The sequence below is a fragment of the Anomalospiza imberbis genome, chromosome 5, assembly GCF_031753505.1.
Source record: "Anomalospiza imberbis isolate Cuckoo-Finch-1a 21T00152 chromosome 5, ASM3175350v1, whole genome shotgun sequence".
Classification (NCBI taxonomy): domain Eukaryota; kingdom Metazoa; phylum Chordata; class Aves; order Passeriformes; family Viduidae; genus Anomalospiza; species Anomalospiza imberbis.
In genome coordinates this window covers 44,166,705-44,192,789 of record NC_089685.1, presented here as the reverse complement: position 1 = coordinate 44,192,789, position 26,085 = coordinate 44,166,705, and the positions used below count along the sequence as shown (strand labels likewise).

Here is a 26,085-nt window from a genome sequence, read left to right as displayed (position 1 = left end):
CATCCTGACAGCACATGCTTTCACTTTTCTCTAGTAGTAGAGAAGGCTTCTACAGAGCCCTGTCCCATTTAAGGGATTCAGACATTTAGCCTTACTGAAAGGGAAAAAAAAAAAAAAAAGTTTCAAAAACTGGGGACACAGGCACTTCCAAAACAACTAGGTAAAAAATGTATTGTTCATCTGAACTGCTGACTAGCCTACACAGCTTTTGGGTTTTTTTCCTCTGTAAAAGAAGGGAGATGTAAGCATCAGTAGAAGTGCAAAGCAAAGCTAAAATGAGTATGACTTTTAAGAGTTGGGTGCCTGTCATGGCAAAAACAAATCAAAAATTGTAAGAGTCACAACAGAGTTGTCTGGTTTTTCTTTTACTTTAGAAATACTGAAACATTCAAAATTATAAAAACAGAAAAGCCTCTTGAATCCTTGTAGAAAAAAGTAACTATGCATAAGTTCTGAAAAATATAACCTGCTTCAAAGCATGCCATGCTTTTCTCAATGCTCTCATGCTTTTCTCAAGCTATATAAGAAGGTCTTTATCTCTAAACACACCTTTGTGAAAGCATTTGGACTGAGGAAAATATACTGCCCACCTCCCATTCTGGACAGCTGACTGATGTTCCACAGGAGGCCGTGTACCAACAGTGCATAACCCTGGGAAATGACTAACAATGAAAAAGCCTTATCCTCTTTTTTGGGAAGAAAGTAGGATTTCACAAAAAAAAAAAACCAACCAAAAAAAACCAAAAAAAACCACAAAAACAAAAAAACCCCCACTCTATCTCCACAAACACCAGCTGTAAAAATCAAATTAACAAATTCATTATGTTTACACATCCCATCATTAAGTTTGCGTATCATCTTACTGTGTTTTTGTACTGTTCTGAAATACAAGTAATATTTTGATACACTGAAGGGAACAAGACACAGCCACATAGAAAGACACAGCAGCAGTTTCCTTGCTAGAGCAGGAATTTCACTTGCCTCCCCACATGCCCTAGTTAGGCCTCCTTTTTGAGATGTTGTGGTTATACTCACCCAGCTGTGTTTGCTGTACCCACCAGCCTTGTCTTACCCACATCTAAGAGGAGAAGCATGGTAGTTGAGTCTAAAATTAGGAAAGTCTTAGGCCATGCTTTCATCAAAAGGACACATCACTCAAGGTCCACTGCACCTACTCTAAGTATGTACAAGAAACAAGATGACCCCATCTTCTGGGTATTTGAAAACAAACTTCAACATCTGGCTCTAAAGTCTTTTGGTAAACTTTTGATTTTGTCAGGTGACAAGAGCACGGTACACTTACCAGACAGCGTGGCTGGGACTCTTAACACTTATAGCAGCAGGAAAAGGCAGCCCAAAGAGCATGAGAGCAGTAGGAAATCTATTTACTTTAAGAAGGTAGAAATAGGGTTTGCCTTTTATACTGCCAGGCAGGAAAATGCAGGAGGGCCAGCAGCACAGCATGCTTGTATGCAGATATACCCAGTTAAATTTATGGGCAATAATCATCACGCTCGGCAAGTATTTTTCTGAGTAATTTCTACTTCAACTTGTTAAACATGATTACCAGCTTCTACATGTGAACTAACAAAACAGCCAGCAAATAAAAAAGTTAAAAGAGGCCATAGTCTAAACTAGCTCTGCCAGTCCAGGTCTACTATATCCAGGTAAAAAACCCAAAAAAACAAAGGAAGAAAACACATCATTGATCTGTAAAACCAAATGATTTTGAAGTTACTATCAGTGAAGTTAAGAAAGCCTTAAGCTGTAGAAACAATACCAAGTCCCACTGAGCTACTACTAAACAGGCACCTTCTAGAGAGGAAAGTCTGGAAATTACCAATAAGCAGGCAAGAACTAAAACAGATTTGTCTTGTTTCTAGCAGACTTTGTACAAAAATAGGTGAGCTGGAATCTGCCAGGCTACAAGAACCTGCTTGTGTGCATTGAGAAGTTGGCATAAATAAAAATAGCAGCAGCAATGGACCCAGCAACTCCACTCACCAGAGATTTTTGCAAGTGCCAGCTTTCACTCTGCAATGCACAAGCACCCACACTAGCTACTGTTTCTTGGGAAGCTGAGACACACATAACCACACAGCTGCATAAATTAAAATTCATTGCTGGGATGCCAAGATTCACAAACAGTAACAGCAGAAATACACATTTCAGTATCCCATTTCGTCAATTTCTGCAAGGTTAAACAGCACTGAATTTGAACAATACTTGTAATTGGGGTAAAAACCCAACCAGTGTCTATTATTTTTAAACTAGGCAGTACATCACACTGCTCCTCTCTAAATTGCAGCTCACATAGAGGAGAAAATAACTGATATTTTTAAGTTAGTGTGAACTCTTCTATAGACAGGCTGTGACTATAAAAGAGCAGGTGAAGTGTCTGTTTTATAAGCATGTATGTTTAAGGCACTTTTACTGACCTAACAACAGACCTGTCAGTTTTATCACCAATAACTATGGAAACTTTTAATATGCAAGTAATGAGGTAAAGATACAGCATTGGAAGACATATTGCATATAGGCCTGCAGAGCCATGGGATTTAGTTTACCTTTACCTTTACAAATGAGATTCAGTCAGATTTCACTGCAGCAGGAAGTCTGATAATGACTGTTTACTTCAAGAAAACATCATATACTCCAGATATTTTGCCTGCATGAAGTAACTTTTAACACTCAAAAATAAAGTTTTCCTTGTCCCCACCACTTGTGCAATCAAATGTGAACTTTAAAAAGACATGAAATTTGACTCTGTGCAAGAGGGTATGCCAATGGCAAAATTATGTAGGCACATACACTAAAACAGAGTTGACTTCAGCTCAAAGCTGCATGTTGATGCCACCAGCAGCAGAGACCACCAGCTACATTTGACGTGTTCTAATACAGCTGAAGTCTACATTAAAGACTAGCACACTCAAAACCTTTACCACACATCTTTACTGTAGTTGTCACATTTTGTTCTGTGAAGTGTTGATGACTTCTTGCCCTGTATTCCAGCACTGACAAGACTATTTAAACAAGTATGAAAGGCCAAGTTTCATGAAGGGTAAGACAAGGTCCAGTTTCAAGACAAGAAATGGCAAATCAAGTTGGTAAAATATTTAATAGAGCAGTTTCCCAGTGGACTCCTGACCAGAATCATAACCAGACTTCTAAAAAGTATATATATTTTCAGATTTGAAAATTTATCTTTATTTTTTACAAAATGGATTCCAGGAAGTTTAAAAGGCAATATTATAGAGGACTGGGGCGCAGAAATCAGGTGTAGTCATTCAAAGCATTCAAGTAGGAATATGGTCATATAAATATTTGAAAAGCATCTTTTATCATAAATGTTCAGAACAAAATGTATACCTCATTCCAAACTAAAAACTGAGCTTTATAGCACATATTTCCCTGAACAGAAAAAATAAGTAACTTTTGAAATATTTCTAAAGGCCTGAAAGCTTTTTCCATGGTTAGTTACAATTAGAAGACTTGCCTTAGATTAAATTCCTCCCTTTCCAAATATGGAAAGTATTAACATCAGTCCACTGTTAAAACAGACAATGTGTTGCAAATTAATTCTGGTATAGTATGTTCCAAGAAAGCCCAGAGTATAAAGGTGCTGAGGTGGCTCTGAGTTAGTAGTCGTCTCCCCTGCTGACGACCTCCTTGCAGGTGGGGCGCAGCAGGATGGTGTGCTCGAACTGCGCCGTGTAGGAGCCCTTGATGTCGCACAGGGGCGGGTACGGATCCACGATGCCCAGGTCGCACAGGTTCTTCAGCGCCATCAGGTATTTGCTCTCGCCCAGGCGATCCAGCCACCGGCGGCAGAAGGCAAGAGTACCAAAGTTTTCGTTGATAACATTTAGCAAGTGTTTTGCTCTTGGAAGCCTTGGAGGGAAAAAACCAAACAAGAATGTGTTGGAGAAGAAAGAGGTATCACCAGCATGCATTCACTACAGAAATAAACCACACCAACTAAGAATAAGGTTATACTGCACGGTCTTTTCAGACTGCCTAGACTTGGGATGTCATTCTACATAAATCACATGCTCTCTTTAGAAAATGAAGTGCACCCTCCTTCTGCAAACAGATATCACTCAAAATGGATTGTGAACCTATCTGCAAGCTAAACTAAACATAGGGACAGAAATCTTTCTCATAAAAAATAAAAGGCCATTTCATTTTATAAAGAAAAACAGAATTCTTCCTGATCCAGAGTGGTCAGTAATCTGAACTAATTTTGGCAGAAGCTTGGTGGTTTAAAATGCTGAATTTTCACTTCTGAAGTCAAATACTCAGCAAGCTTTTTATTCATAATTCTTATAAATATACAGGCATAAAAATATGTATTTATAGATCTTCTAAGAACTCAGCTTAGTTGCAGTCAAGCAGTTCTTTTGTGATCTTTAGTCTAATTCTTCCCATCCTCTCTCACATTCCTAGTATGTGCTATGGAAAAGCCTGCTATGTTTCTGACCAGAGCAGTCTTTGTTTCAGAAAATGTTGCACTCCTAGAAATTCCAAAATGCAAACCCAGTGAAACTAAAAATGAGGAGTTTTTCATTTTACAGCAGTGCACTAAAACAAAAACTCAAAACTCTCAAAATATCCATATAATGAAACAAGACGGCACAAATAGCTTAATAGATTCTGAGAATAGCAGTTAAGACAAAGATTGTGGCACACAACCACAGTACAGATATTGACTAAGAAAACCCACTATACATTTAATACAGAGGTGAATACACAAATATAATCTATATATTACTAATCATGAAAAAAAATAATGGTAGGAAGATTGTTAAAAACCAATATAAAATTCTGAAAACATATTTTCTCCATTTTCAGTTTCTTGGGAATAATTCTGTATTGTTCCACATTAACAACCAGAGTGTATTTTGTAACAATATTGCTAGTACTGCCCTTTGAGTCCTCTGGACAGCCTTTTTACTTAGTGAAGAACATGCATTGTATCAAATTTGAATCTCAAGGGGGTGGTAGCTTTATCAAAATACACCAACAAAACCCAACCTTATTGGCACATGCCCGACATCAAAATTCTTCATATAATGGGAACACTCCATATCATCATGAACAACGCCTTTTCCTGTGCTACCAAAGGTTTCTATAGCATACACTTCACCTTCCTAAGGAGAGAAAAAAGAAACATGTTGCAATATGTGACATTGTGTCATTCTGATACAACATCTCAGTATTACACTTCTGAATACAAGTAATAAATGTGAATACATTCAATTGTCAAATTAATGTAGAAAAAAATTCAGCATGGAGATTTCACACATTTGATTTACAGGTATCTCCAAATCTTCAGCTATTTACATTAGTAGGATTTTATTTCAAGCCAGAAGCATCAGCATGTTTCTAGTCACAACTTCTCAAAGTCCTTGCCATTAAACTTTGTCAAGGCATACATCTAACATAGCTAAGAAACGACATTTGCTAACTGGAAGTACTTCTTCCTGTGCTAATCAGATATAAGTCCTAGGAAATGTATAGTTTAGACATAGCAAATACAGTGTCTGTTGATTACAGACACTTACTGCACTGATGAACTTTCTGCCCAATTTCTGCAAGAATTTTCTGGTAACAGGTGCTAGTATATACCCTTAACCTGCTCATTTCCATTCCATAAGATGAGTTTCTTCAAGAAATGAAGGTGATACATATCTACAAGGGCATTATTAAAATTCTAGCCAAGAACATGCTGAAATTCCATTATACAAACTCATTTCTGCCAAGCGCATTCACACATCCTTAATAGCAGGACTGTGATAGGGACTTAACAAGCCTGGGCATCAAACACTGACAGACACTATGAGTTGCACTGTTTATTTTATTAAGCTCCTTTTAAAGTCACAAGTCCAAAATAAGAAGCCATATGAAAAGCAGTAACACAGGTTTCAAATTCAAGACAAACCCTTGAAGATGTCCCTGAATATTCAACTGATTCATTAAAAAAAAACTAACCCTGAAAAAGCCCCATACAATGCTGCCACAAGATTCACTCAAAACCCACTTTTTCTGAATAAGGATCATCAGAGGCTCTGTTAGTCACAAAAAAACTCCCTGGATTGCAGTTTGATACTATGATTAGCACAGTACAGCAAGACCTTGGCTATGCTCCACATTCTTCATTGTTAAACTCACTGTATTGGATAATGTAGGACTGTGTCCTAAGTAACTAACAGAAGCTGAAGAAATTAAAAAATGTATTCTCCTCAAAACCATGCCATTAACTAAGTCAAACTAAGAAGAACACCCAAGTTTTTCTGTCTTCCTTTTCCAATACTCTTAATCCCTTTGCACAGTCTTATAGATAAGATAGTTAAAACTTTGTCTTTTTGTGCACATCATAGGTCAACAACTATGATACGAGTTTTGGGCGATGAGAAAGAGCCTACCTAAAAAACAATCCTGTCCAGACCACACTTGTGCCTATTCAGCTCTTACAAGTCTTATCTATGCTGATAGACTTACTGGTGATCATTAGTGATGAGGCTTAGAATAAAATTAAAAGCTTCTTGTCTCATCACCCATCTTTTAAATCTTATCTCATTAGAACAAGAGCTTCAGTGAAAATGATGGCTAAATCTCAGGTTCCATGTTTGAATACTGCCTTCCCAGCTGGTACTTTGTCACATCATGTACAGCCACTGATTGCCCTTCCCCTGCTCCAGAACACTATCCAAACACTAGCCTCTCACATTAACTACAAATACACTTAATTACTTTGTATCTGCAGAGAAAAACTACATTGGAAGCTTTTCAAGAAAAATACTATATCTAACAAAAAGTTATCCAAAACTACACTACAGATGTATTAATCAAGAATTACCTGAGTGAGAGAAGATTTCATTACAGAAGAAACAAACAGAGAGTATGAATGACCTGCAAGTCATTCAGGAAAACCCTGAATTCCAGTTCACCCCTAAATATGAATTTCTGTCCTTTTCCATGTTCCTCAATGCAACATTCCAACACTCCATTTAATAACATATACAGAATGAGAAATAAATATGCAGGAGTTTCAGTAAGTATTATTATGGCATTCACATTTCAACAGTGGTGGGTTTCTTTTGCTTTGTTTGGTGGTTTGTGTTTTAAACAGCAGCATTCCAAGTATTCAGAAGTATTAGATACCTGAACACTCCAGGGCAAAAATGAAGAAGCCGCTGAGACAGAACTATTCCTGTACAGGAGCATTACACAGTACAGCAGTTATTCCACTGCAATTATTCACCAGAATCACAAAAACTACAAATCAAAAGGGCACAGAAATACTATTCTTGCAATGATACTGGGGAAATTTAAGAGAAGGAATAAAGAACTCAACTTACCTCCATTCTTGTGGCTTCTCCTCCTTTCACAATGGGTACTGTTTTTCCTGCATGTATCCTATATGGCCCAATGGAGTGTCCATTCAAATTGCGGATTGGCTTCACTTTGGAAGAGAACATTAACATTACAGGCAATTTCCTAACAAATGGTAAACCCTTTAAGGTAATTTGGTTTGTTATTCCATATTAAAAGTGATAATAATAGTAATAGTGAGTCATCACACTGCCGAGGAACCAAACAGAACTATCCACGTATCTTGTACAAACACCAACTAAGACAGAAGTTAGTTTTGTATGCTTTAGCAAGGCTTCAATATTAAAGAGCAGCAACTCCAACGGTAATAAAAGCTTATTAATAAAGCCAAACAGCAAGTATCAAATTATCTGTACAGTTCAAAACTGTTGTTTAGCATTCATCTTATCTGTTAGAGACACAATACTTGGAAGTATAAGCCAAGAACATTTCTCCAAAGGAAAGGCAAGCCAGCTGTAAACATGTATTAATGAAAGACTCATACCATACTTCTAGCAGAAGTCTTTTCAATATCCTATGTTGAAATCAATATTTATACAAATCTATATACAGGTACACACTTCTAAAACAACTATCCCTATATGAAGAAAATAACTTGCCTTGGTATGTTTTGCCATCAATTTCAACTTCGTAAGACTCCATAACTTCTTGTATGGCCTCTCCCACATCACAGAGACGTACATCTATTCCAGCACACTGAAAATAAATGCAAATATAAATGGAAAATAATCACAACATTTACTGAAAAAGACTTTGTAAATTACTTACATAAGGATCATACCTTTATTCCAGTATTTGTGGCATCCTTTACAGCTTGTAATAGTCTGTCATATTTTGGATTGAATGTGACTGTAAAAGCACAGTCAATAATACGACCTGAAATCAGCAGAAGTTAGTTAGCTTCATAGTATTTGCATAGAAGAACATTCTCAAAGTTTTAATTAATAAATGAAAACTAACCACTAATATGTGTTCCAAAATCTATCTTGCAAATATCATTGTATTGCAGGACTGTTGGATCTCCAGCATTGGGAGTGTAGTGGGCAGCACAATTATTCAGAGAACACCCCGTAGGAAATGCAAGACCTGCATTTAAACCATTTTCCTTTATCAGCTTACGTGAGCAGTCTTCTAGTTTTTCACTGAAAGGCATAGGGGAGGGAGAAGAAAAAAAAAAGAAGAGGACAGTTGTTATTAGTATTTCTTACAATGACTTCAAATAAATCAATGCAAGAACAAAACCTCAGTAAAATATTAAAGAAAATGTTTTTATGTCAAATCAAACTATTTGTATGCTAAGTAGACAGACAACCCTAGGCTGAAAAACATAGGCACAACACAACAATCTTCAGCTCTTTGGGTTGTTTCCTCTACCCTTTCTTGGGCAAAAATGAGTCCTTCTCTATTGTTTTTAATTTAAGTTTTAAATATTTATCCTTACAATCTACATTTAACCCATCCTGAACAGCAGAGGTTAGACAACCACAGTTTAGGCAAATGAAATGCATTCTTTACAATTACTGTGATTTAAAAGGAGGTGGGAAAAATGAGGTAAAGCCTCTTATTTATTAAAAAAACTTTGATTACAAAAGGACCTTTTTTAAAAAAAATTGAGTGGCAACTATGATAAAGTAAAACCTTGTGAGACTAGCATTTGTTTTTTGGTTTTGTCTAATATCAGGATGCTAGCTACTGCAAATCCACATCCAACGGTGCATTCTCCTTCAGTGTCAGTGAATGAGGTAAACTGCAGCTCACTGCAGTGCACCAAACTCTGATTTTAAGAAAGCCAGAGAAATATGGAAAAAGAGAGCATATTTTTATCAGCAAGGCTCCATAGTCTGAAGTACTTCAGGAAGAATGTTTTGAGAAAATGACTGCTTAGAAGAGCCAAACTGTATAATTCACCAAAACAGATTTGTTTCACCCAGACTAGTGAGCTGCCTTTTATCTACTTTCTCTCATGGCATATTATGTTTTTCTTTGCACAGTTACCTTGGGGATCAGCTCTCATTAGCTTTCTTACTATCCTACTCTTGTCAGCACAGTCCTCAGTCACACCAGGTTGAAAGCACCTGATTTTGGAAGCTAAACTGTTTTGGATCAGTGCAGTACTTGGACAGCAGACATTCAATCTAGATAAACTGAAGGACAGAAAAAGTAATAGTTGGAAGAGTCACAAAAATCAGTCCAGGCTAATTCTTTCTTTAAACTTCACCAAATTCACATTCATCTGAATCAATTTCCTCAGTTATTTCTTAGTAACTGAGAATTATAAAAAAACTCACTGTGTTTCCACCAGAAACATCAGTCAGCCAATGAAGACTAGACATAGTCCAAACCTTCCTGCCCTGGACTGAATACACAGCCATGCTGGTTTTATGCCTCTTTGCCCAGTCCCCAGCACAGACTGCACCTCACTGTCCACATGGCATTTCATGACAATTCTGGCAAGCAGCAGCAGCACTGCTATTGCTGCTTCTCCTAGCATCACTGCAGAGTAGCAAAGGCACTGAAATTTAAATGAAGCATATAATCAAAGTATGTGAACATCATGGAAAGCTTAGTTTAAAATTCAGTATAATCCAGGCCCTGTAAAGCAGCATAAGCCAAAAATGAAAGGGGAAACAAAGGAAATAACTGGCAACACTGGTTGTGTACCTCAAACACAAATTCTCCCTAGCGCTCATTACACAGTGAATAAAGCACACAGAACTGAGACTAAATCTCTCCCCCTCTGGAAAATGAAGAAAAATCTACAGCACAGGTCTTCCAGAAGATGTGTGTCCTCACCAGATTTCTATCATTGTCATTCCAGGTTTTATCCAGCTCATAACGTATTTCCTCACTTGTCTGTGTGCCTCTGCAGCCTCCCGAAAATCATTCCAGATTTCCTCACTGGCTTGGTCTAGTGCTTTCTTTTCTTCACTAGTTGTTCTCCAAGCAGCAGTTCGCCTTGAAAATAAAGGAAATGTTTCCAACAAGTTCCTATAATCACAGCAGTCATTACAACTTCTGTCTAAAGCCTGCAAGGTGTTTATTAACCAGTCAGGTCTACATTCCCCTGTAAGAAAAGATCCTGATTTATACAATTTTCAGAATAAAGGAAGCCTATTAAAAAAAAAAAAATAAAAATCTAGCAGGGTGCTTGAAGGATGCCCAAGTTTTCAAAGACACAGAACAGGCATATAAAATTCATATTAATGCCTGCAATTCCACCTTAAATTTAGCAGGGCAAAAAACTGCAATAGGCTCTACTCATGCAAAAAGTTTTTTTTCCCCAATCTTATTCATTCAGACACCATTGTTCCTGTACAGATATGGACCTCAGCACAGTAGTGTGGCTGCGTGGCTCAGAAACTGTTGCTGACACAGACAAAAAGCATCTTCAAAATTTAAGAGCTTGCAGTTCCAGTATTATTTTTGTTCACACTCAGAATATTTAGGTAATAACACCCAACACAGTGCATGGTAAGTATGACACATGCCAGAATGTTACTTTCTAAATGGGCTGGATGGTGAATTAACATTTGTTATGGGAGAACACCACTCATTCTGGCTCTTCGGCAGGTTCATAGAAGAAATACACAAATATTTTTTAATACAGTACTAAGTATAAGATTAGCTTTGAACATATTCTGTATTATGCAAAAATTCAATGCAACTAAGGTTCCATGAAAGCAAACAAACAAAAACATAATTTAAGTATTCCAACAACAGCCAGAACTTAGCTAGAAGACTATTCTGACTACAAAGTAGAGATAATCCTTCAAATGGTGAAGCTGCAGCCACATAGTAGTGCAAAAAATCCTAGTGATGACTCAAAGAACTCTGTACATGCTATGCAAGACAAAAACTACTAGGAATGATGCACAGCTATATGTGTTAGCAGGTGGGTCTTCAAAGAAAATGGGTGGTGGACAGGATGGACCAAAGATGCTGAAATACACCAACTGTCAAATTTAGAAATTAAAGCAAATGAGTTGATTCTAAGCAAACAACTGAGTACACAGAGTGTAAAGGATTAGGTTTTGAAATCCAAAGGCGTAGCTTTTTACCTGTTTCATAGACACGTAACTTAATTCTACTTTGAGTTTTCCTTACAGTCAAAAAACAGGTACAAGTGAACCAAGAGACTATGTCCTTGAGTTTTGCTGCATTCTGAACTAAGAATATATACTTATATGTAAATTTATAAGTATATATATTTATACTGAGTATTTCAAAAGAGTTGAAAAGATAAAGGAGGGTAACAGGCTATTCCATAAATCTTTCTCAGGATGATCAGAGGATACAAAATATTTTGAGACCCTTTTGCTTGTTTTCATTGAACTTTCTGCTTCTTTTCAGATAAAATTGCAAAGCAGAAATCCCACATTTACCTTTCTGATCAGTTTTCTTGCTCTAATAGCAAGCATCACACATACTACTCTGATAATTTGCCTCAATCTGGCAAATTCTACCAAAAAAATATAGCAACATGCTGTAAAACCTGGGCCCTCACCCTGCCACTATAAAACTGGACTTCTGCCAGCACAGTAGTCATTGAAGATGGAAAAGGTGCACTGCAGAAAAACTCTGGGGACAGAGACTCAAAGATCCTTTCAGACTGTTCTGGATTCCAGCAGCGAACGCCCCTTGGTAGCAAGAATTGCTGACAGAGTCTGGGCAGCTGCTCTGCCATCTGTCACAGACTTGAGTGCAAACTCCAGCAAACTGGCAGGAAGCCATCCTCACTCTGTCTTACTGTATTTCAGCATACAGTCACTTCACACAAGTCAACTGGGGGACAGAACCTCCTCTACCTGTAAAAACACTGTATCAGACCCAAAGCATTGTACTGAAAAAGTTGCACTACGGCCACCTGGGAGCTCAGGAAGGGAGGCAACAAGAATTTCTGCTAGGGCCTGAGCACTTCAGGACATGTGAAAAATCAGTTGGTCATATGAAGGCCTCATGCCAAACATCAAGTCCTCCAACAGGTACATGAGCTAACAAGCTTTTAGCAGTTTCCTAATGTGCTGCCTATTACATGTCCTCTGAAGAAATTCAACTCTTGCTCCAAGCCAATTGGTCCAGCTTTTTACTTCAGTTCACAGCCTGCAGTTTTTACCAGTACAAATCTTTATAGGATCACCCTGTAATTTATAGTGATCAAAGAAATCCAGAAAAGAATTTCCCCAGATAATCCAGTCATGCTGTAGGGAAGGGATGCCATCCAAAGAGACCATTACAGGCTTGAGAGGTGGGCCTGTGTGATCCTCATGAAGTTCAACAAGGCCAAGTGCAAGGTTCTGCAGCCTGGGTCAGGACAATCCCATCACAAATACAGTCTGGGTGAAGAATGGATTGAAAGCAACTCTGAAGAGAAGGATTTGGGGGTGTTGGTGGACAAGAAGCTCCACATGACCTAGCAATGTGCACTCACAGCCCAGAAAGCCAAATCATACACTGGGCCGCATCAAAAGCAGTGTGGCCAGCAGGTCAAGGAAGGTGATTCTGCCCCTCTACTCCACTCTTGTGAGACCCCACCTGGAGTACTACATTCAGCTCTAGGGCCCCCAAGATAAGAAAGACGTGGAGCTGTTTCAGTGAGTGCAGAGATGGGCCATGAAGATGATCAAGGCTGTAAGCACCACTCATGTGAAGACAGGCTGAGAATAGGTGGGGCGCTGCAGCCTGGAAAAGAAAAGGCTCTGGGGAGACCTCATAGCACCTTCCAGAACATGAAAGGGAGAGCTTTTTTCCAAGGTCATGTAGTGACAAGACAAGGGGTAATGGCTATAAACTGAAAGATGGTAGGTTTAGACTAGAGTTTAGACTAGAAGCTAGGGAGAAATCCTTTACTGTGAGGGTGTTAAGGCACTGGAACAGGCTGCCCAGAGAAGTTGGGGAAGGTGTCCCTGCCTATGGCAGGAGGGTTGGAACTAGCTCATCTTCAAGGTACCTTCCAAAGCAAACCAGTTAGTGACTCTGTAACAGCAAAGAGGCAGAGTCAAGAATTCCTTAATTCTGCTTTAACAAAATTGGTGTATCATGAAATACTGCTTATTTATTTTCTGCCCTCCCAGTAGTATAATTTCAAATTCCCACATCAGCAAGAAAAAGCACAAGCTTCCAAAAAAAAAAAAACAAACAAACAAAAAAAAAAAAAAAAACACAAACAAAAAAAAACAAACCAACCCCAAAAAAACCAACCAAACAACTGTAGATATAAAACTGTTACACCTGTTAGTCTGTTGTCTATGGAAGCATTGATTATCTGCTATTTTTTTAGGCTGAAATTTGAATGACGGCCACTTCTAGCTGAACTTCTCACACAAATACATAATTGTGTGTTGATGAGAGGTAACTTGAGAAAGCACGTGACATTAAAAGTTAAGAATAGAAGTGCAGCTCTTAAAAAAATCAAAGGCAAAATCCTACTGACCTCAGTATGAATAAGACACAGCACAAAAATGCTCCACCAATATATAAAATGAGGAATTACTCAGAATGTGAAATATCCTGGCATTAATGTCAGCTACTAATTTAAGTAGTGGCTTATATTAGGAAATACTAAAGTAGCATAGGAAGATTTGAATATTTAAATTAGGAAGAAAACTAAGCACATATTTGCTTAAGCACATTACATGAGGAAACTATTTCAGGTTCCTTAGAGGCATATATTCTTCCTCCATAGCAGAACATCAGGTACTGAAAAGACTCCCCACTTAAATCATGTTAAGAAAGGAGGTTTTTTTTTATGGCTTTTGTCCTTTTACTTTTCAATAAATAGTAGTTAAACCAGAGAAAATATCTTAATCTTCAATAGCTGAATATGTATTAAAGGTATAAAAATAATGTGTTATTTGTTAATAAATTATGTACATGCTTGTTTATTATCTAATTTCCTGGTTAATTTAAATCATTATGAACATGGCACAGGTTAAATACTTAATTCTTAAACATCAAAGAATCACTCCTGGATCAGCCTGTCAGAACTATCCTGTGCAAGAACTTCATTAGCATGCTGATCTTGTGCATGCAAATAAGGCAGTCATTTATAAATAAACAGGAATACATCTTGTGTTCAAAGTGAAGTAATGAAAAAGAAGAAAAAGCCTCCTTGAAAGCAAATTTTCATCTCATAAAAATGAAACCATATTATCTGAACGCAATTTATAGGGGGTACTGGACTCTTACTTATTTTACTTACATTCTATGAGAAACAGGCATTGACTTTAAATAACCAATTAAAAAAACATTTCAGAGTAATTTCATTCTGAAGTAAAAGTCATTGAAAACTAGACAATGCTTTCAGACATACAAATATTTACCTACTCTCTCCCTTTGGTTTAAACTATTTTTTTCAGAGCTTTGCTTCATTATTTCCTGGGAAGATTCAAAGTTTTCAGTAATACTTGGTCTTTTCACTCAAGTTTGCATACAATCCAAGCTAATTCTATATCACGCATCCTGTGTCTCCCCCAGGTAAAATATGACCTTCCATGACACTTTACATAGGGAAAAAAAAAATCAGGAAAACTCACTCAAGTTGGTATGTCCTAGTTTCTAACAATGCACAAAGAAATAATAGTCTCCTGTAAAATCATATAGGTGCAGATCTCTGTTCCAGTGAGCCATTGGAAGCTGTTGTTTGTTTAGTGCACATTATTCCCACATCACTATGAGTTACAAAAACAGGTGAGGTTACAATAACTACATATTAATTCCAAGAGAGAGAAGCAAAGTACAGAATACACCATGTAGGCTTTTAAATTAAATGGAGAGACTGACATGTCTCTATCAAAAAAAAGTAACAAAAAACTGGCATCTCAACAGAGATTAAATTAAATGGAGAGACTGACATGTCTCTATCAAAAAAAAGTAACAAAAAACTGGCATCTCAACAGAGATTAAATTAAATGGAGAGACTGACATGTCTCTATCAAAAAATAATAACAAAAAACTGGCATCTCAACAGAGATTAAATTAAATGGAGAGACTGACATGTCTCTATCAAAAAAAAAGTAACAAAAAACTGGCATCTCAACAGAGATTAAATTAAATGGAGAGACTGACATGTCTCTATCAAAAATAATAACAAAAAACTGGCATCTCAACAGAGATTAAATTAAATGGAGAGACTGACATGTCTCTATCAAAAAATAAGTAACAAAAAATTGGCATCTCAACAGCCACAAAACTGCTGCATAGTAGTGTCTCATTTGCCTGAATTTTAAAGTTTTACTCACTTCTAATTCAAAGTTTTTCTTACAAGACTTTCCTACTGAAAGTCTGTTGACACCCTGGGTCTCAAGGGCCCCCTGCCTCATGGCAATTCTGCTCATACTGGCTATACCTTAATTAAAAGGGTAGGGAAAAAAAAAACCATTTCTGGCCTGAAGACCTGTATTCATCGAGTTCCTTGATAATCCAGTTAAAGAAAAAAAGGGCAAAACCCAAAGTACATTATTCATTTTGTCTATTTAGTTGTACATTATTATTTTTTCAGCACATCAAAATGAAAGCATTTATTTCTTAAGCTTAAACCACTCACCCATCTTGTGTTGGTGGATATTCACATTCTTCTCCCTTTGGGAATACATTGCTGGGGAATAGATCACATATTGGAATAGAAGGTGGATCTGTCTGGACCTTAGCTGATGAGTATAATTTAAGAAAGTGTTACACATGGGACTCTGGAAATACTAACCATTTTATTTCAACCATAAAAGTTAAACAGCAGAAGTTATTTAGGATCCTCTCAACTAGAATCTTGGCTTCTACCAAGATAACATTGTATCACAATGCCCTGATATGACTTTATATAGCCAATGCTCAAAGCCAAGGAATGGCCTCAATGGCATTCAGGGATACCAGAAAGAAGACAACTTGGCTAGACTTAGCCTACAAACACAAACTGCACCCCTCAATTTGTTTCAGCTGCAAGAACAGCACTTGCACACACTTAATACCAAATATTCACATAGTCTGCATTTTTGTGCTTGATACCTACGTCCTTTCTTCTTCTTCTTCTTCTTCTTCTTTTTCCCAGTTGCTCCATCTCCTTCACCCTCTCCATCTATAGGAAAGAAAGTGCTCAGCTGAATATAAAATAATCTTAAAAGAACCAAAGTTTGAATAAAACACAAAAATATCTGGACTATCTGGAAACACTTCTCTCACAGCAAAATTTAATGGATTAAAAGACAACATCCAGAAGCTGCCACCAAACCATCAGGATTTTCAGTCCCTACACCACAGACCTAAGAAAATAGTTTTGAAACTTGACAACAAACATATCACCAAACAAACATATCACCAAACAAAGGAAAAAAGAGAGCTCAGGTAAAGTGTTTTTAGAAAAGTCCTACCTCATATTCCTCTGTTCTCAATTCAGGCAAATAGATGCCTGGAATTGTTAAAGGACCTGAGAGAACTGTAATAGACACAACAGCTAACAAAAAGCTAGAAACTACTGCTTCCACCCCACCTTCTGACGCCTCGGCTAAAAGAACTTACTGCACCTGGAAAGATAAAGACCCCAAAGAAGTAAAGATGACAGCACTCTATACCAGGGTAAGTTTGATCTTGAGATAACAGGGAAGGTCACAAACAACATTCTCAGCAAAATCACTCGATGTGCAAGATACAAGGGTGGTCAAACACTGGAACAGGTTTCCCAGAGAGGTGGAAGATGCCCCATCTCTGGAAATAGTCAGGGTCAGGCTGAATGGAGCTTTGAGCAACATGATCTAGCTGAAGATGTCCCAGCACATTGCAGGGCTTGGACCAGATAACCTTTAAAGGTCCCTTCCAACCCAAAACATTCTATGAATCTACACCAGTGGGAGGTTTCCAGGGAGCACAGCAGGTAAGCACCAAGAATCAGCCACACCGTTTACAGTCACATTTGGGAGATAATAACGACCCTGCCGACTTCACATTTGGCTACATCTAATCCCTACTTTATACTCAATATCTCAGGTGCTATCAGCTACCTAAACCTTCTGGTTCTAGACACAAATTCTTTTCAAAGTCAACAAGTACTACTCATCTACATGTAGAACATTTTCAACTACAGCAAGAAGTAAAATTAAAAGAACTTCTAGAATCAAGTCAAAGTATTCCATTTTGAGTGTATTTATACAGAAGCTTGTATTTAAAAACCAAATCAAACCACTGACCAGCTGCTCCAGTCACTAGATTTCAAGCCTCTCATGATGGTCAATATCATCAGCAATTTCATCCCATGATGAGTGCTGTAATTCTGCAGCTGGGACAAATTTCAGTAATGTCACTCCTGTCCCTCTTCAACTCATTTTGGCATTAAGTATCTAAATTTAAGTTTTAGTAAAAAATTGCAAATATAAATATTTTGTATCTATAACATAATCCCAGCCTACCAGATTTTTCATCAATCTGTATTTCACAGGCAACCAAAAATCCTTACCAGTGCATATAAATTTCTTTAAATGTGCTAACTTTGTCACATTTGTCTTGACCTTGAGCACTGCACAAACCATTCATAAAGAAATTAGACATACTCCAGCTCATTCACCAAGTGATTTCTGGATTATTCTTTCAAAGGCTAGGCCTAAACTGAAGAGAAAAAACACCCGGCATTTCTTAAATATTGTTGCTGCTGCTATCTGCGTATTGTAGGTTCTTCATACATCACTGCACATGAAACTGCCAACTGCAAGCCAAACTAACCCTGTCTATGCTTTCATGTCCTTGAAGACTGCTGCAGACTAGCCGTGCTGCCAGAAACATAACTACTGCATCTGACCAACACTGTTTGTCTTCAGGTTATTTAGCTGCTAAGGAAAAAAACTGTCACCAGAAAAGCAATTTCAGATCTTTGCAAAACAGAAGTCCAACCTTGTATCATTTTGGTATAGCCATTTAATAACTTAGCACAGTAGCATGCAAAAATGTTACAAATCAGCATATTTTAACATGGCAAGGGAAATCCAAAGAGCACTTGCTAATCTCTCCTAGAGTTCAAAAGTTATAGAGTCTCTTTTTTGAGGCCACTCAGTTATAGGCTTATCAAGAGGGAAAAAAATGAGTAGGTATTTTATTGATTTTAATCTAATGCAGCATGTCTTAAAAAAACAATTCTGAAACTACACAATTAATATGGCAAATAGTTAGAACCAGTACAGGCAAGAACACAGCTGTCTTCAAAACACTTTAGTTATAATTTTTCTGCAAAAGTATCCGTTTTACTAAAAACACATCCAAATCTAATATGTGGGAAAAAAAGAGAGATTATTAATTCAGTCACAGCATCACTTCATTGTTTTATGCTTTCTAATACTATAGCACAATTACTAATACTATAAAAAGGATAAGAGAGCACAGCATTTGATCTACAACTATCATTGTTATTTCTCCTGAGAGAGACCTCCTAACTATTCTAATGATTTCAAAGATTTCTTTCCATTGTATACAGTTTTCACTACCCTCCTCCATACTTCTTCCACAAGTTGCAATGATGGTAAAGCACATATTGCATTAATTTCAACTCCATAACCTGAAAGATACCCTAAAACAAGCCATAAGAATACATTTCTATGCCAAGTACCTGCATTAAACTTGATGCTGCAGATTGGTAATGGTCAAAGATAAATTTGTTACTTAATACGTCTCAGCATTCTGATTTAATTTTTTAAAACTTCCATACCCAACTCATTAAAATGACATTCCAGAAGGACAAATTCCAGCAAATAAACTAAGAAGATTTCTAAGCAGACTGCTCAAAGTGTTGAGCCAACTTAATATGCTAATTCAGAAAAATGAAGCTAAATTACTAATTTAAGAAATGTGTTTTCCTAAACATCCACTTCTGTTGAGAACCATCCATCAAACCAAAGGAAATACAGCACCTTTATTCGATCTTCCTACAGAAAAGACAGACCTAGTCTGGATTTCACTACAGACATTTTCAAGATTCTTGCTTAGAAAATCAGCTACAGAGCACAAGCAACACACAAAGTGTGCGCCTTGCTTATGTATTAATCTCCCCCTAATTCAATTTTAATGAAAAATAATAATTACAGATGAGCAAGATTCAAGTCACTGGTAAAGACTGTAAGACCTATTAATTAAAATGCTCCCTTAACATTTTCTCTATGTGTTTTAAGTCAAGAATAAGAGACAAAATTTGAAACAAAAATGTCTACTGGCCATGGTAATGCAAGTGAGAATGATTTATAGCTTACCTTATCTCAAACTAAACATTCCCCTTCAGCAGGCAGATCCTTGAAAACACAAACCTTTAACAAAGTACTGCTGTTACTTTTGTATGTATGCCTGTGTGACAGCAATATCATTGACAAAAAGTAGAAAGTATAGACAGCTGCATCTCACAACTCCAAAAAGAAACCAAACCAAAATCAAACCAAGATATCTGTAAACAGTCTGTTAAAAGGGAGTCTCGGAAGAAGCTGAAACTGGAAATGTTAAGAGAAAATAATAAGTTATACTTGCCATCATCATCATCATCTTTTTCTTTCTCCTCCAGGGCTTGCTTGTCCAATTGCTTTGCTACATCATCAAGAGCACCTTCCATTTCTTTATCAGTTTCTTGTCCTGTTTGTAAAGTTAAAGTATGACTTACAGTAAAACATTAGCTCCACGTTAGTAACCATTAGCCCCCAAAGCTTTATAAAAACATTATGTTGTACTCATCCTACAGACACCTGAGCACCTAATGCTTTTTTCTGTCTTAAAGCAGCCCCAAAGTGCAAGGCTGTAGGACAGTACAGTGACAAGTGCTGTTAATGAAACCTGCATGTAAAGGCAGATTAGCCTGACACTTCTGATTCCTTTTTTCTGCCAGGGTAACTAATTCTTCTTCCCATAGCAGCAGCCTGCTCTTGTGAGATAATATGGGCGTGAAGTAGATAATTATAAACGCACAGCACGATCATGGCTAACTGATGGCCTGCTAAAACAAACCCAAACCATCGCGCCTTTACGCTATTTGCCCAGACTTGCTCCAGCTCTCTCCGAGAACTTGGGAGGGGTGCAGAGCCTCCATCAGGCAGGATAACTTTTACAGCAGCAGTCTTATACCTTTCTCCCCTCGGGGCATAGAAGGTGAGGGAAGCGGTGGCTTCTCTTGCGCACAGCGGAGCGGGGAGGACACCCCAGCCCCAATCGAACGGCAGCAGCATCCTCCGGGCACCGCCAGCCCCCTCCGAGCCGCGGGGACCCCCCTTAGCCCACACCGCTGCTAGGGACCGGGACAGCGGCCTCGGCGGGGCCCCGCACTAGCATGCCGACCAATGAGCCACCCACGTCCGCCCACCGCCGGCCCCGCTTCCCGGTGTGCCGGCCCGAGGCCCCTCACGCCGCCCAGCCCGTCAGCGCAGGGTCGCGGCGCGGCGCGGCCCGGCCCCTACCCGCGGGGCCCGCTCTGCCCTTCTTCTTCTTCTTGCGCTTCTTCTTGGCGCCATCCTCGGCGCCGAGCCCGGCCGCGCCGTCCCTCTCCTCGGGCTCGGGGGGCAGCTCGCCGTTCAGGTGCTGCTCCGGCTCCTCCGCCCGCCTCACGCCCGCCATGTCGCCGCGGCCGCGCCGCCTCGCGCGCACGGAGCGAGCCGGGGAGAGCGGCGGGGCCGGCGCCACGCTCTGTGGTGCGCGCGGGGCACGCCGGGACGGCGGAGGACACGGACGGGAGGGGGCGGGCCCTCGGCCGCGCACGCGCGCCGCCGCCGATGTGCGCACGCGGGCCCGTGAGGAGGCGGCCGGGGCGGGGCGGGGCCGCGGCCGGGGCTGCTCCGGCCTGCATGGCGCGGTAAAAAATGGGAAGAAAAAATGTTATAAAAACAGCCCTTTCCTTCAGAAGGAACAGCTGCTACGTTCCCTTACAGCATGTAAGATTGTTAGTGTTTTACTATTTGAGGGCACTGAGGAAATGTGACTAACACGAGAGATAACTGGTGTACAAAATGAAAATAGTACAAGGGAAAAATATCACTTGTTCCAAGTCACATAGAGCAAAAAGGGGAAGATTCTAATACGTGATAACGGACACAGCCTGTCCCATTTCTACAACTCTGTAGAAAACCAAGGCAAAATGCCAATATTGACAGCATGCACTAATGAAGTATTAAACCAGCCCAATCCTTAAAATTAATTTACGGAGTTTATACTTTTCACAGGTTTTCTACTAGTATAACTATGCTGGCTGAAATATACTTTTCCTCCGTAGTATACTTGAACAAGACACGGTATAATATAGTGCCATTATAATTTATAACATAGAAAGGCTTAAAATGGGCCTTGTGTTGCATAGCTATGTTTTAAAATGCTTCTGCAGGCAGGTCTTTGCTTGGGAAAACTGGTAATGCCTTGTTCCTCACTGAGGTACAAATTCTGCCCCTTTGGCCCCACTGAGGCTGCCTGATTCCATCTGCCCCTTCCCTGAGTCATACCCATGGGCATCTCCGCACTCCTGACCTGATACAATTCCAAGCAAGAACAGAACTCAGAAAGACTGAACTAATGCTCCAGTACTGATCAAAGTCCATCCTGCTCCAGGCAAGTCACAGCAGCATGATAGCCATCCACTGCTCTCACACTGAGAATGGATGACACGAAAGCATGTGCACTAATGCTGCCTAGAGCACTCTGGATTTATTGCTTTCTATTCCAGTTTTCTAATTAGGTAGAAGCAGAATCTACAGAGGTGGTTTGGTTTGGGGTTTTATTGTGGATGGTGGCAGGAGAAAGGGGGAGCATCAATGGTCAAATTCCCTGAATTCTCCATTTTGAGTCATCTTACATCTTCCTGTTGTGCATTTATTGTAGTTGGGCACTGTAATGGTCCCAGGATATTGGACAGCAGTGATTTTGTGGTTTGCTTTAATCCATTAGCCTCTCATACATGAAATTGCTCTACCCTTGCTCTAACCCCTCTAGTGCCTTTGACAGCTTGAAAAAGAGTGCTTGTGCTCCTGTTCCATTCAATCTGGTGTGTACCAAAACAGGTTGCCAGACCACGGATTTTGTTGACTCTGAAAGTGAAGTGGCAGATAAAAGAGTCCATAAAGTCTACAGAAGCCCAAGGAAGACAGAAGGAGAGATATTGTCCAGAGATAGATAAAAAGGAATGCATCTCATGCAGAAGCTGCAAAATGAGATCTGGAAATGCATCAGAGGAAAAAAAAAATCACAAGCAGAATAAATGTTTCTGTGATCAGCTGAACTAATAAAGGGAGTTTTCTCATAGCATTGTTCCTTTGCTCCCCAGAATGACTCTGGGGAGTCATAGTTACACATAGTTAACATTCATAGTTACTGTGGTACCACAACAGAGAGGGAGAGATGGCTTGTGCCACATGGTTCAGCAGTTTGGCCTGTCTCTGTTTAGGTGGGGACATTTCTTTGACCTGCTATTGTCTACTCAGCTGACAATTTTTAGAAAGTTTGTCCAAGTGTCATTATGTTTGGGTGTGTTTTTCCACCAATTTTGTCTGAAAATGAACCTTTGCATAAACCTCCTTCCTTTAAAAAAGTAGGCTGAAAATAAATTGTAGAATGGTGTCACACTTAATTCAACATAGAATAGAATAGAGTAGAATAGAATAGAATAGAATAGAATAGAATAGAATAGAATAGAATAGAATAGAACCCAGCAGAGTGAAAGCAAACTCTGAGTGAGCTGGAAGAAGCAGAATTAACCGAGTGTCTCTACAGTTTGAGATGGTGTTACTGGACCCAGGCTGTGTTCCTCAGGCTCTCAGGGAAGAGGGCACATTGGACAAAGCAAAGTCAAGCGCTTTCCAGGTTATGCTACTTCCAGACCCAGAATTAGCACCATATATAAGAGAATATGGATAACTGACAGGGGACTAGCATGATAACCAATATGCAAAAATAGGAATGATCTATAAAAAAGATTGCAAAGTGGGAGTAAGAAGCTGGCCTGACTGTGCTGACAAAGCAAATATTAACGTGAACAGTCTGACAACTGGTTGTCAGACTGTTCCCCATCTGGCTGCTTTTAAGGGGAAATGTTCCCTTATATGCTCCTTATATGGGGAACAGTTCCATGTTCCCCATCTGGCTGCTTTTAAGGGGAACCAAGCTCATGGATGCAGAGAGAGTGAGACACATCTTGTAGAATGCCCTTACCAGCTCAGAGTTTTATGTCCTTCTTTTATTATTGCCAGTCAGCTGTTCCTAGCATTTAATGCACATTATATTAGTGGATGCTATTTTATCCAATTGCATGCTGTACTAGACAGTATGATAAGGTGAAAGTATTGGCCAGGCTGTAGGCCAGGAGAGCCCTGCGAGTACCATTTTTAGCTGGAGGTTTTTGTTTTCTCACTATTCGTTTTTCTTAACCAATCTCCCAGACAAAGGCAGGCAGTGGCTGGGGAATTAAGGGAAGGACTGAATGCAGTCCAAAACATTCAGCAGGATTTGAAACACTTTCCTGAAGGACAACACAGAGAGTTACCTCCTCTTATTTTTCTTCTAAGGAGTCTGCTCCAATTGCACTATTTTCCAAGCAAACAAAGTTAATGATCTTCAGAAAAAGACTTTTTTTTTTAGGCATGTTGTGTTTTCTTTTGTGTTTTGTTTTCAAATCGTATGTAAGTGTCAAGAAATGGCATGGAATGGAGTGGGGGAACTGTCTCTGACAGCTGTAGTTTATTCCTGGAAAGAGGGTGTGCAAGGACAACTAGGGAGTAAGTGGCCTATATCAGCACCCAGAATAGTTGAACAGTGGGATGTTATATTTGTTTCTGTTTGTATTTCTGGGACCGATTCCATTATTTATGTGTTTGTGACACTTTAATACTCTTTTTCCTAGCTGAGGGCCAAAACTCATAGTCCTTACTCAGCTGTAAAAATCCACCAAAGTCAATGGGAAAATTTTTATGACTAGGGGTTTAATATTAGGCCTAAATGTTGGAAGTAGACAAGGAAAATGTTACCTGCATGAGAGCAAATATGTCTTATGGGCTCTAGAAGGAAATACATTCCTTGTCTCCCATTGCTGAGCACAAAGGATTCTTGTACTTCCTCAGCCATCTCTAAAATTTTCTTATGACCTAGATGAAGTAGTGAGATCTAAGTGGCAAAACCAGACAAAAAATTCACATTTAACTCTGTTCACTGTGGTCTTCTTTCCACATTCCTTAGTGATTGTTTTGGTTTTTTTTTCTTTTTGCTGAACACCAGTTAGATTACAGTCTGTCAACTGTAATCCAAACATACTGCCTTGCCTCAGCTGGTGTCCCAATATCTGTGTCCCTTGGAGGACAGGTTTCAAAGGATGTGTAAGTGCTTCTGAAAAGAAGCAAATTTCATCTCTCTGAGTGGTGAAAGTCACCATGAGAGGCACAGTCTGCTGTGTGTGTACTCAGACTGGGACAAAGCAAATGCTTCTCAGTTTTCATTAATAGATGCATGCTGTGAAATATGAAAGTAAATCAGCTTATGGCCTTCTTTAGAGCTTACTTTTCAAATTGCTTTTAAACTACAAGATTCATGTGAACAAAACAAGTCAGTGCCTCAGGAAGACTCGTTAAATTTCTGTGACAAGGAGCATTAGGCAGGTATGCAGAAACATACATTAGGACATGCTGCAGTGAGCATCTCCCTGACAGCACATCTCTGTGCCTCTGCTTAGTCTTGGTAAGGTATGAAAGGCTACAGAGAGCCGAGACCCTAGACTGCTGTTTTAAATATTATTTTTGGTATTTGTGATAGAGTCATAAAAATTATTTTTATAATAAAAATATCTTTCTTGATGTACTCACTGAGCCATAACTGCAGATAGAAACAGTCTTCTTTTTCAAATAACAAACTGAGACATTGTATAGCCTCAGAAACAATTGTAGGTCATACCTCCTGAAAACCCTAGTTTAGAGTGGTGTGGACCTAAATTATCAGAAAATTATATTTTGAACTTGAGATTTGTAATCAATTTTATATAATTTAATACACTGATGTATTAATGTATTCCCATTCACACAGTGAAGGTTCTTTTCTTATCTGAAGAAAATTTTCAAGACCTCACACAGAAAGCAATTTCTCAGATTCACTGTTAGCGTGAAAAGCATTAACAATTTCTTTTCAACAGCCTGCTGACATAGCAGCTTTCTTCCCGGTTGCTCCACGCTTTCTGCATGCTGGGGAGTAATGGAAGTAATGTTTACAGCTGCAGTGCTGGAGACAGTACATGTATATTTCTTTCACCAGGTATTTTCTTTTATGTCCAGGATAGTCTTCTATTTCACCTTCACACCTCCTCCAGTCTTAAATTGGAAACAGTCATTCATTTTTCTGTAGATGAAAACTAGAATGAAAGAGAAAGGCAAGAAAACAGAACTGTTCTTGCATTTCACTGTAGAACTTCCCCATGGCTTTACTGCTAGGTAATGGTGTGACACCATTAGTGTTGGAGCAAGGAAGTTTCTGTCAACTATTTTTCAAGGAAAGCACAAAAATTACCCCCAAGGCAGAAGTGGCCAGGACAGAGCAAGAGAGACGGGGGAAGCACAGGGCCAGAACTGGCACTCTGCCATGCAGTGTGAGCAGAGAGAGAAGTGGGAAGGTGACAGTGTCCTATATCTAACCCTACCTCCTTGAGCTGTGATACATAATGTTCATTTCTGCTGTCAGCATTTCATGAGTTTAATATATTTAACTTAAAAACTTTGAACAGTTAGTGAC

The 26,085-nt window shown here is 39.0% G+C and overlaps 1 protein-coding gene across 1 annotated transcript; it reads right to left on the bottom strand.

The window, feature by feature from the left end:
* Positions 1–3,099: 3,099 nt before the first annotated feature.
* Positions 3,100–21,054, bottom strand: METAP2 (methionyl aminopeptidase 2). Its single transcript, XM_068190431.1, has 11 exons — positions 20,796–21,054; positions 19,879–19,980; positions 16,397–16,462; positions 15,938–16,040; positions 10,189–10,350; positions 8,356–8,537; positions 8,177–8,271; positions 7,995–8,091; positions 7,362–7,465; positions 5,035–5,150; positions 3,100–3,891 (listed from the first exon to the last, which is right to left on the bottom strand). Exons 1-11 carry the CDS (start codon positions 20,950–20,952, stop codon positions 3,639–3,641), a joined length of 1,437 nt encoding a protein of 478 aa, XP_068046532.1. The 5' UTR covers positions 20,953–21,054; the 3' UTR covers positions 3,100–3,638.
* Between the last annotated feature and the right edge of the window lie 5,031 nt (positions 21,055–26,085).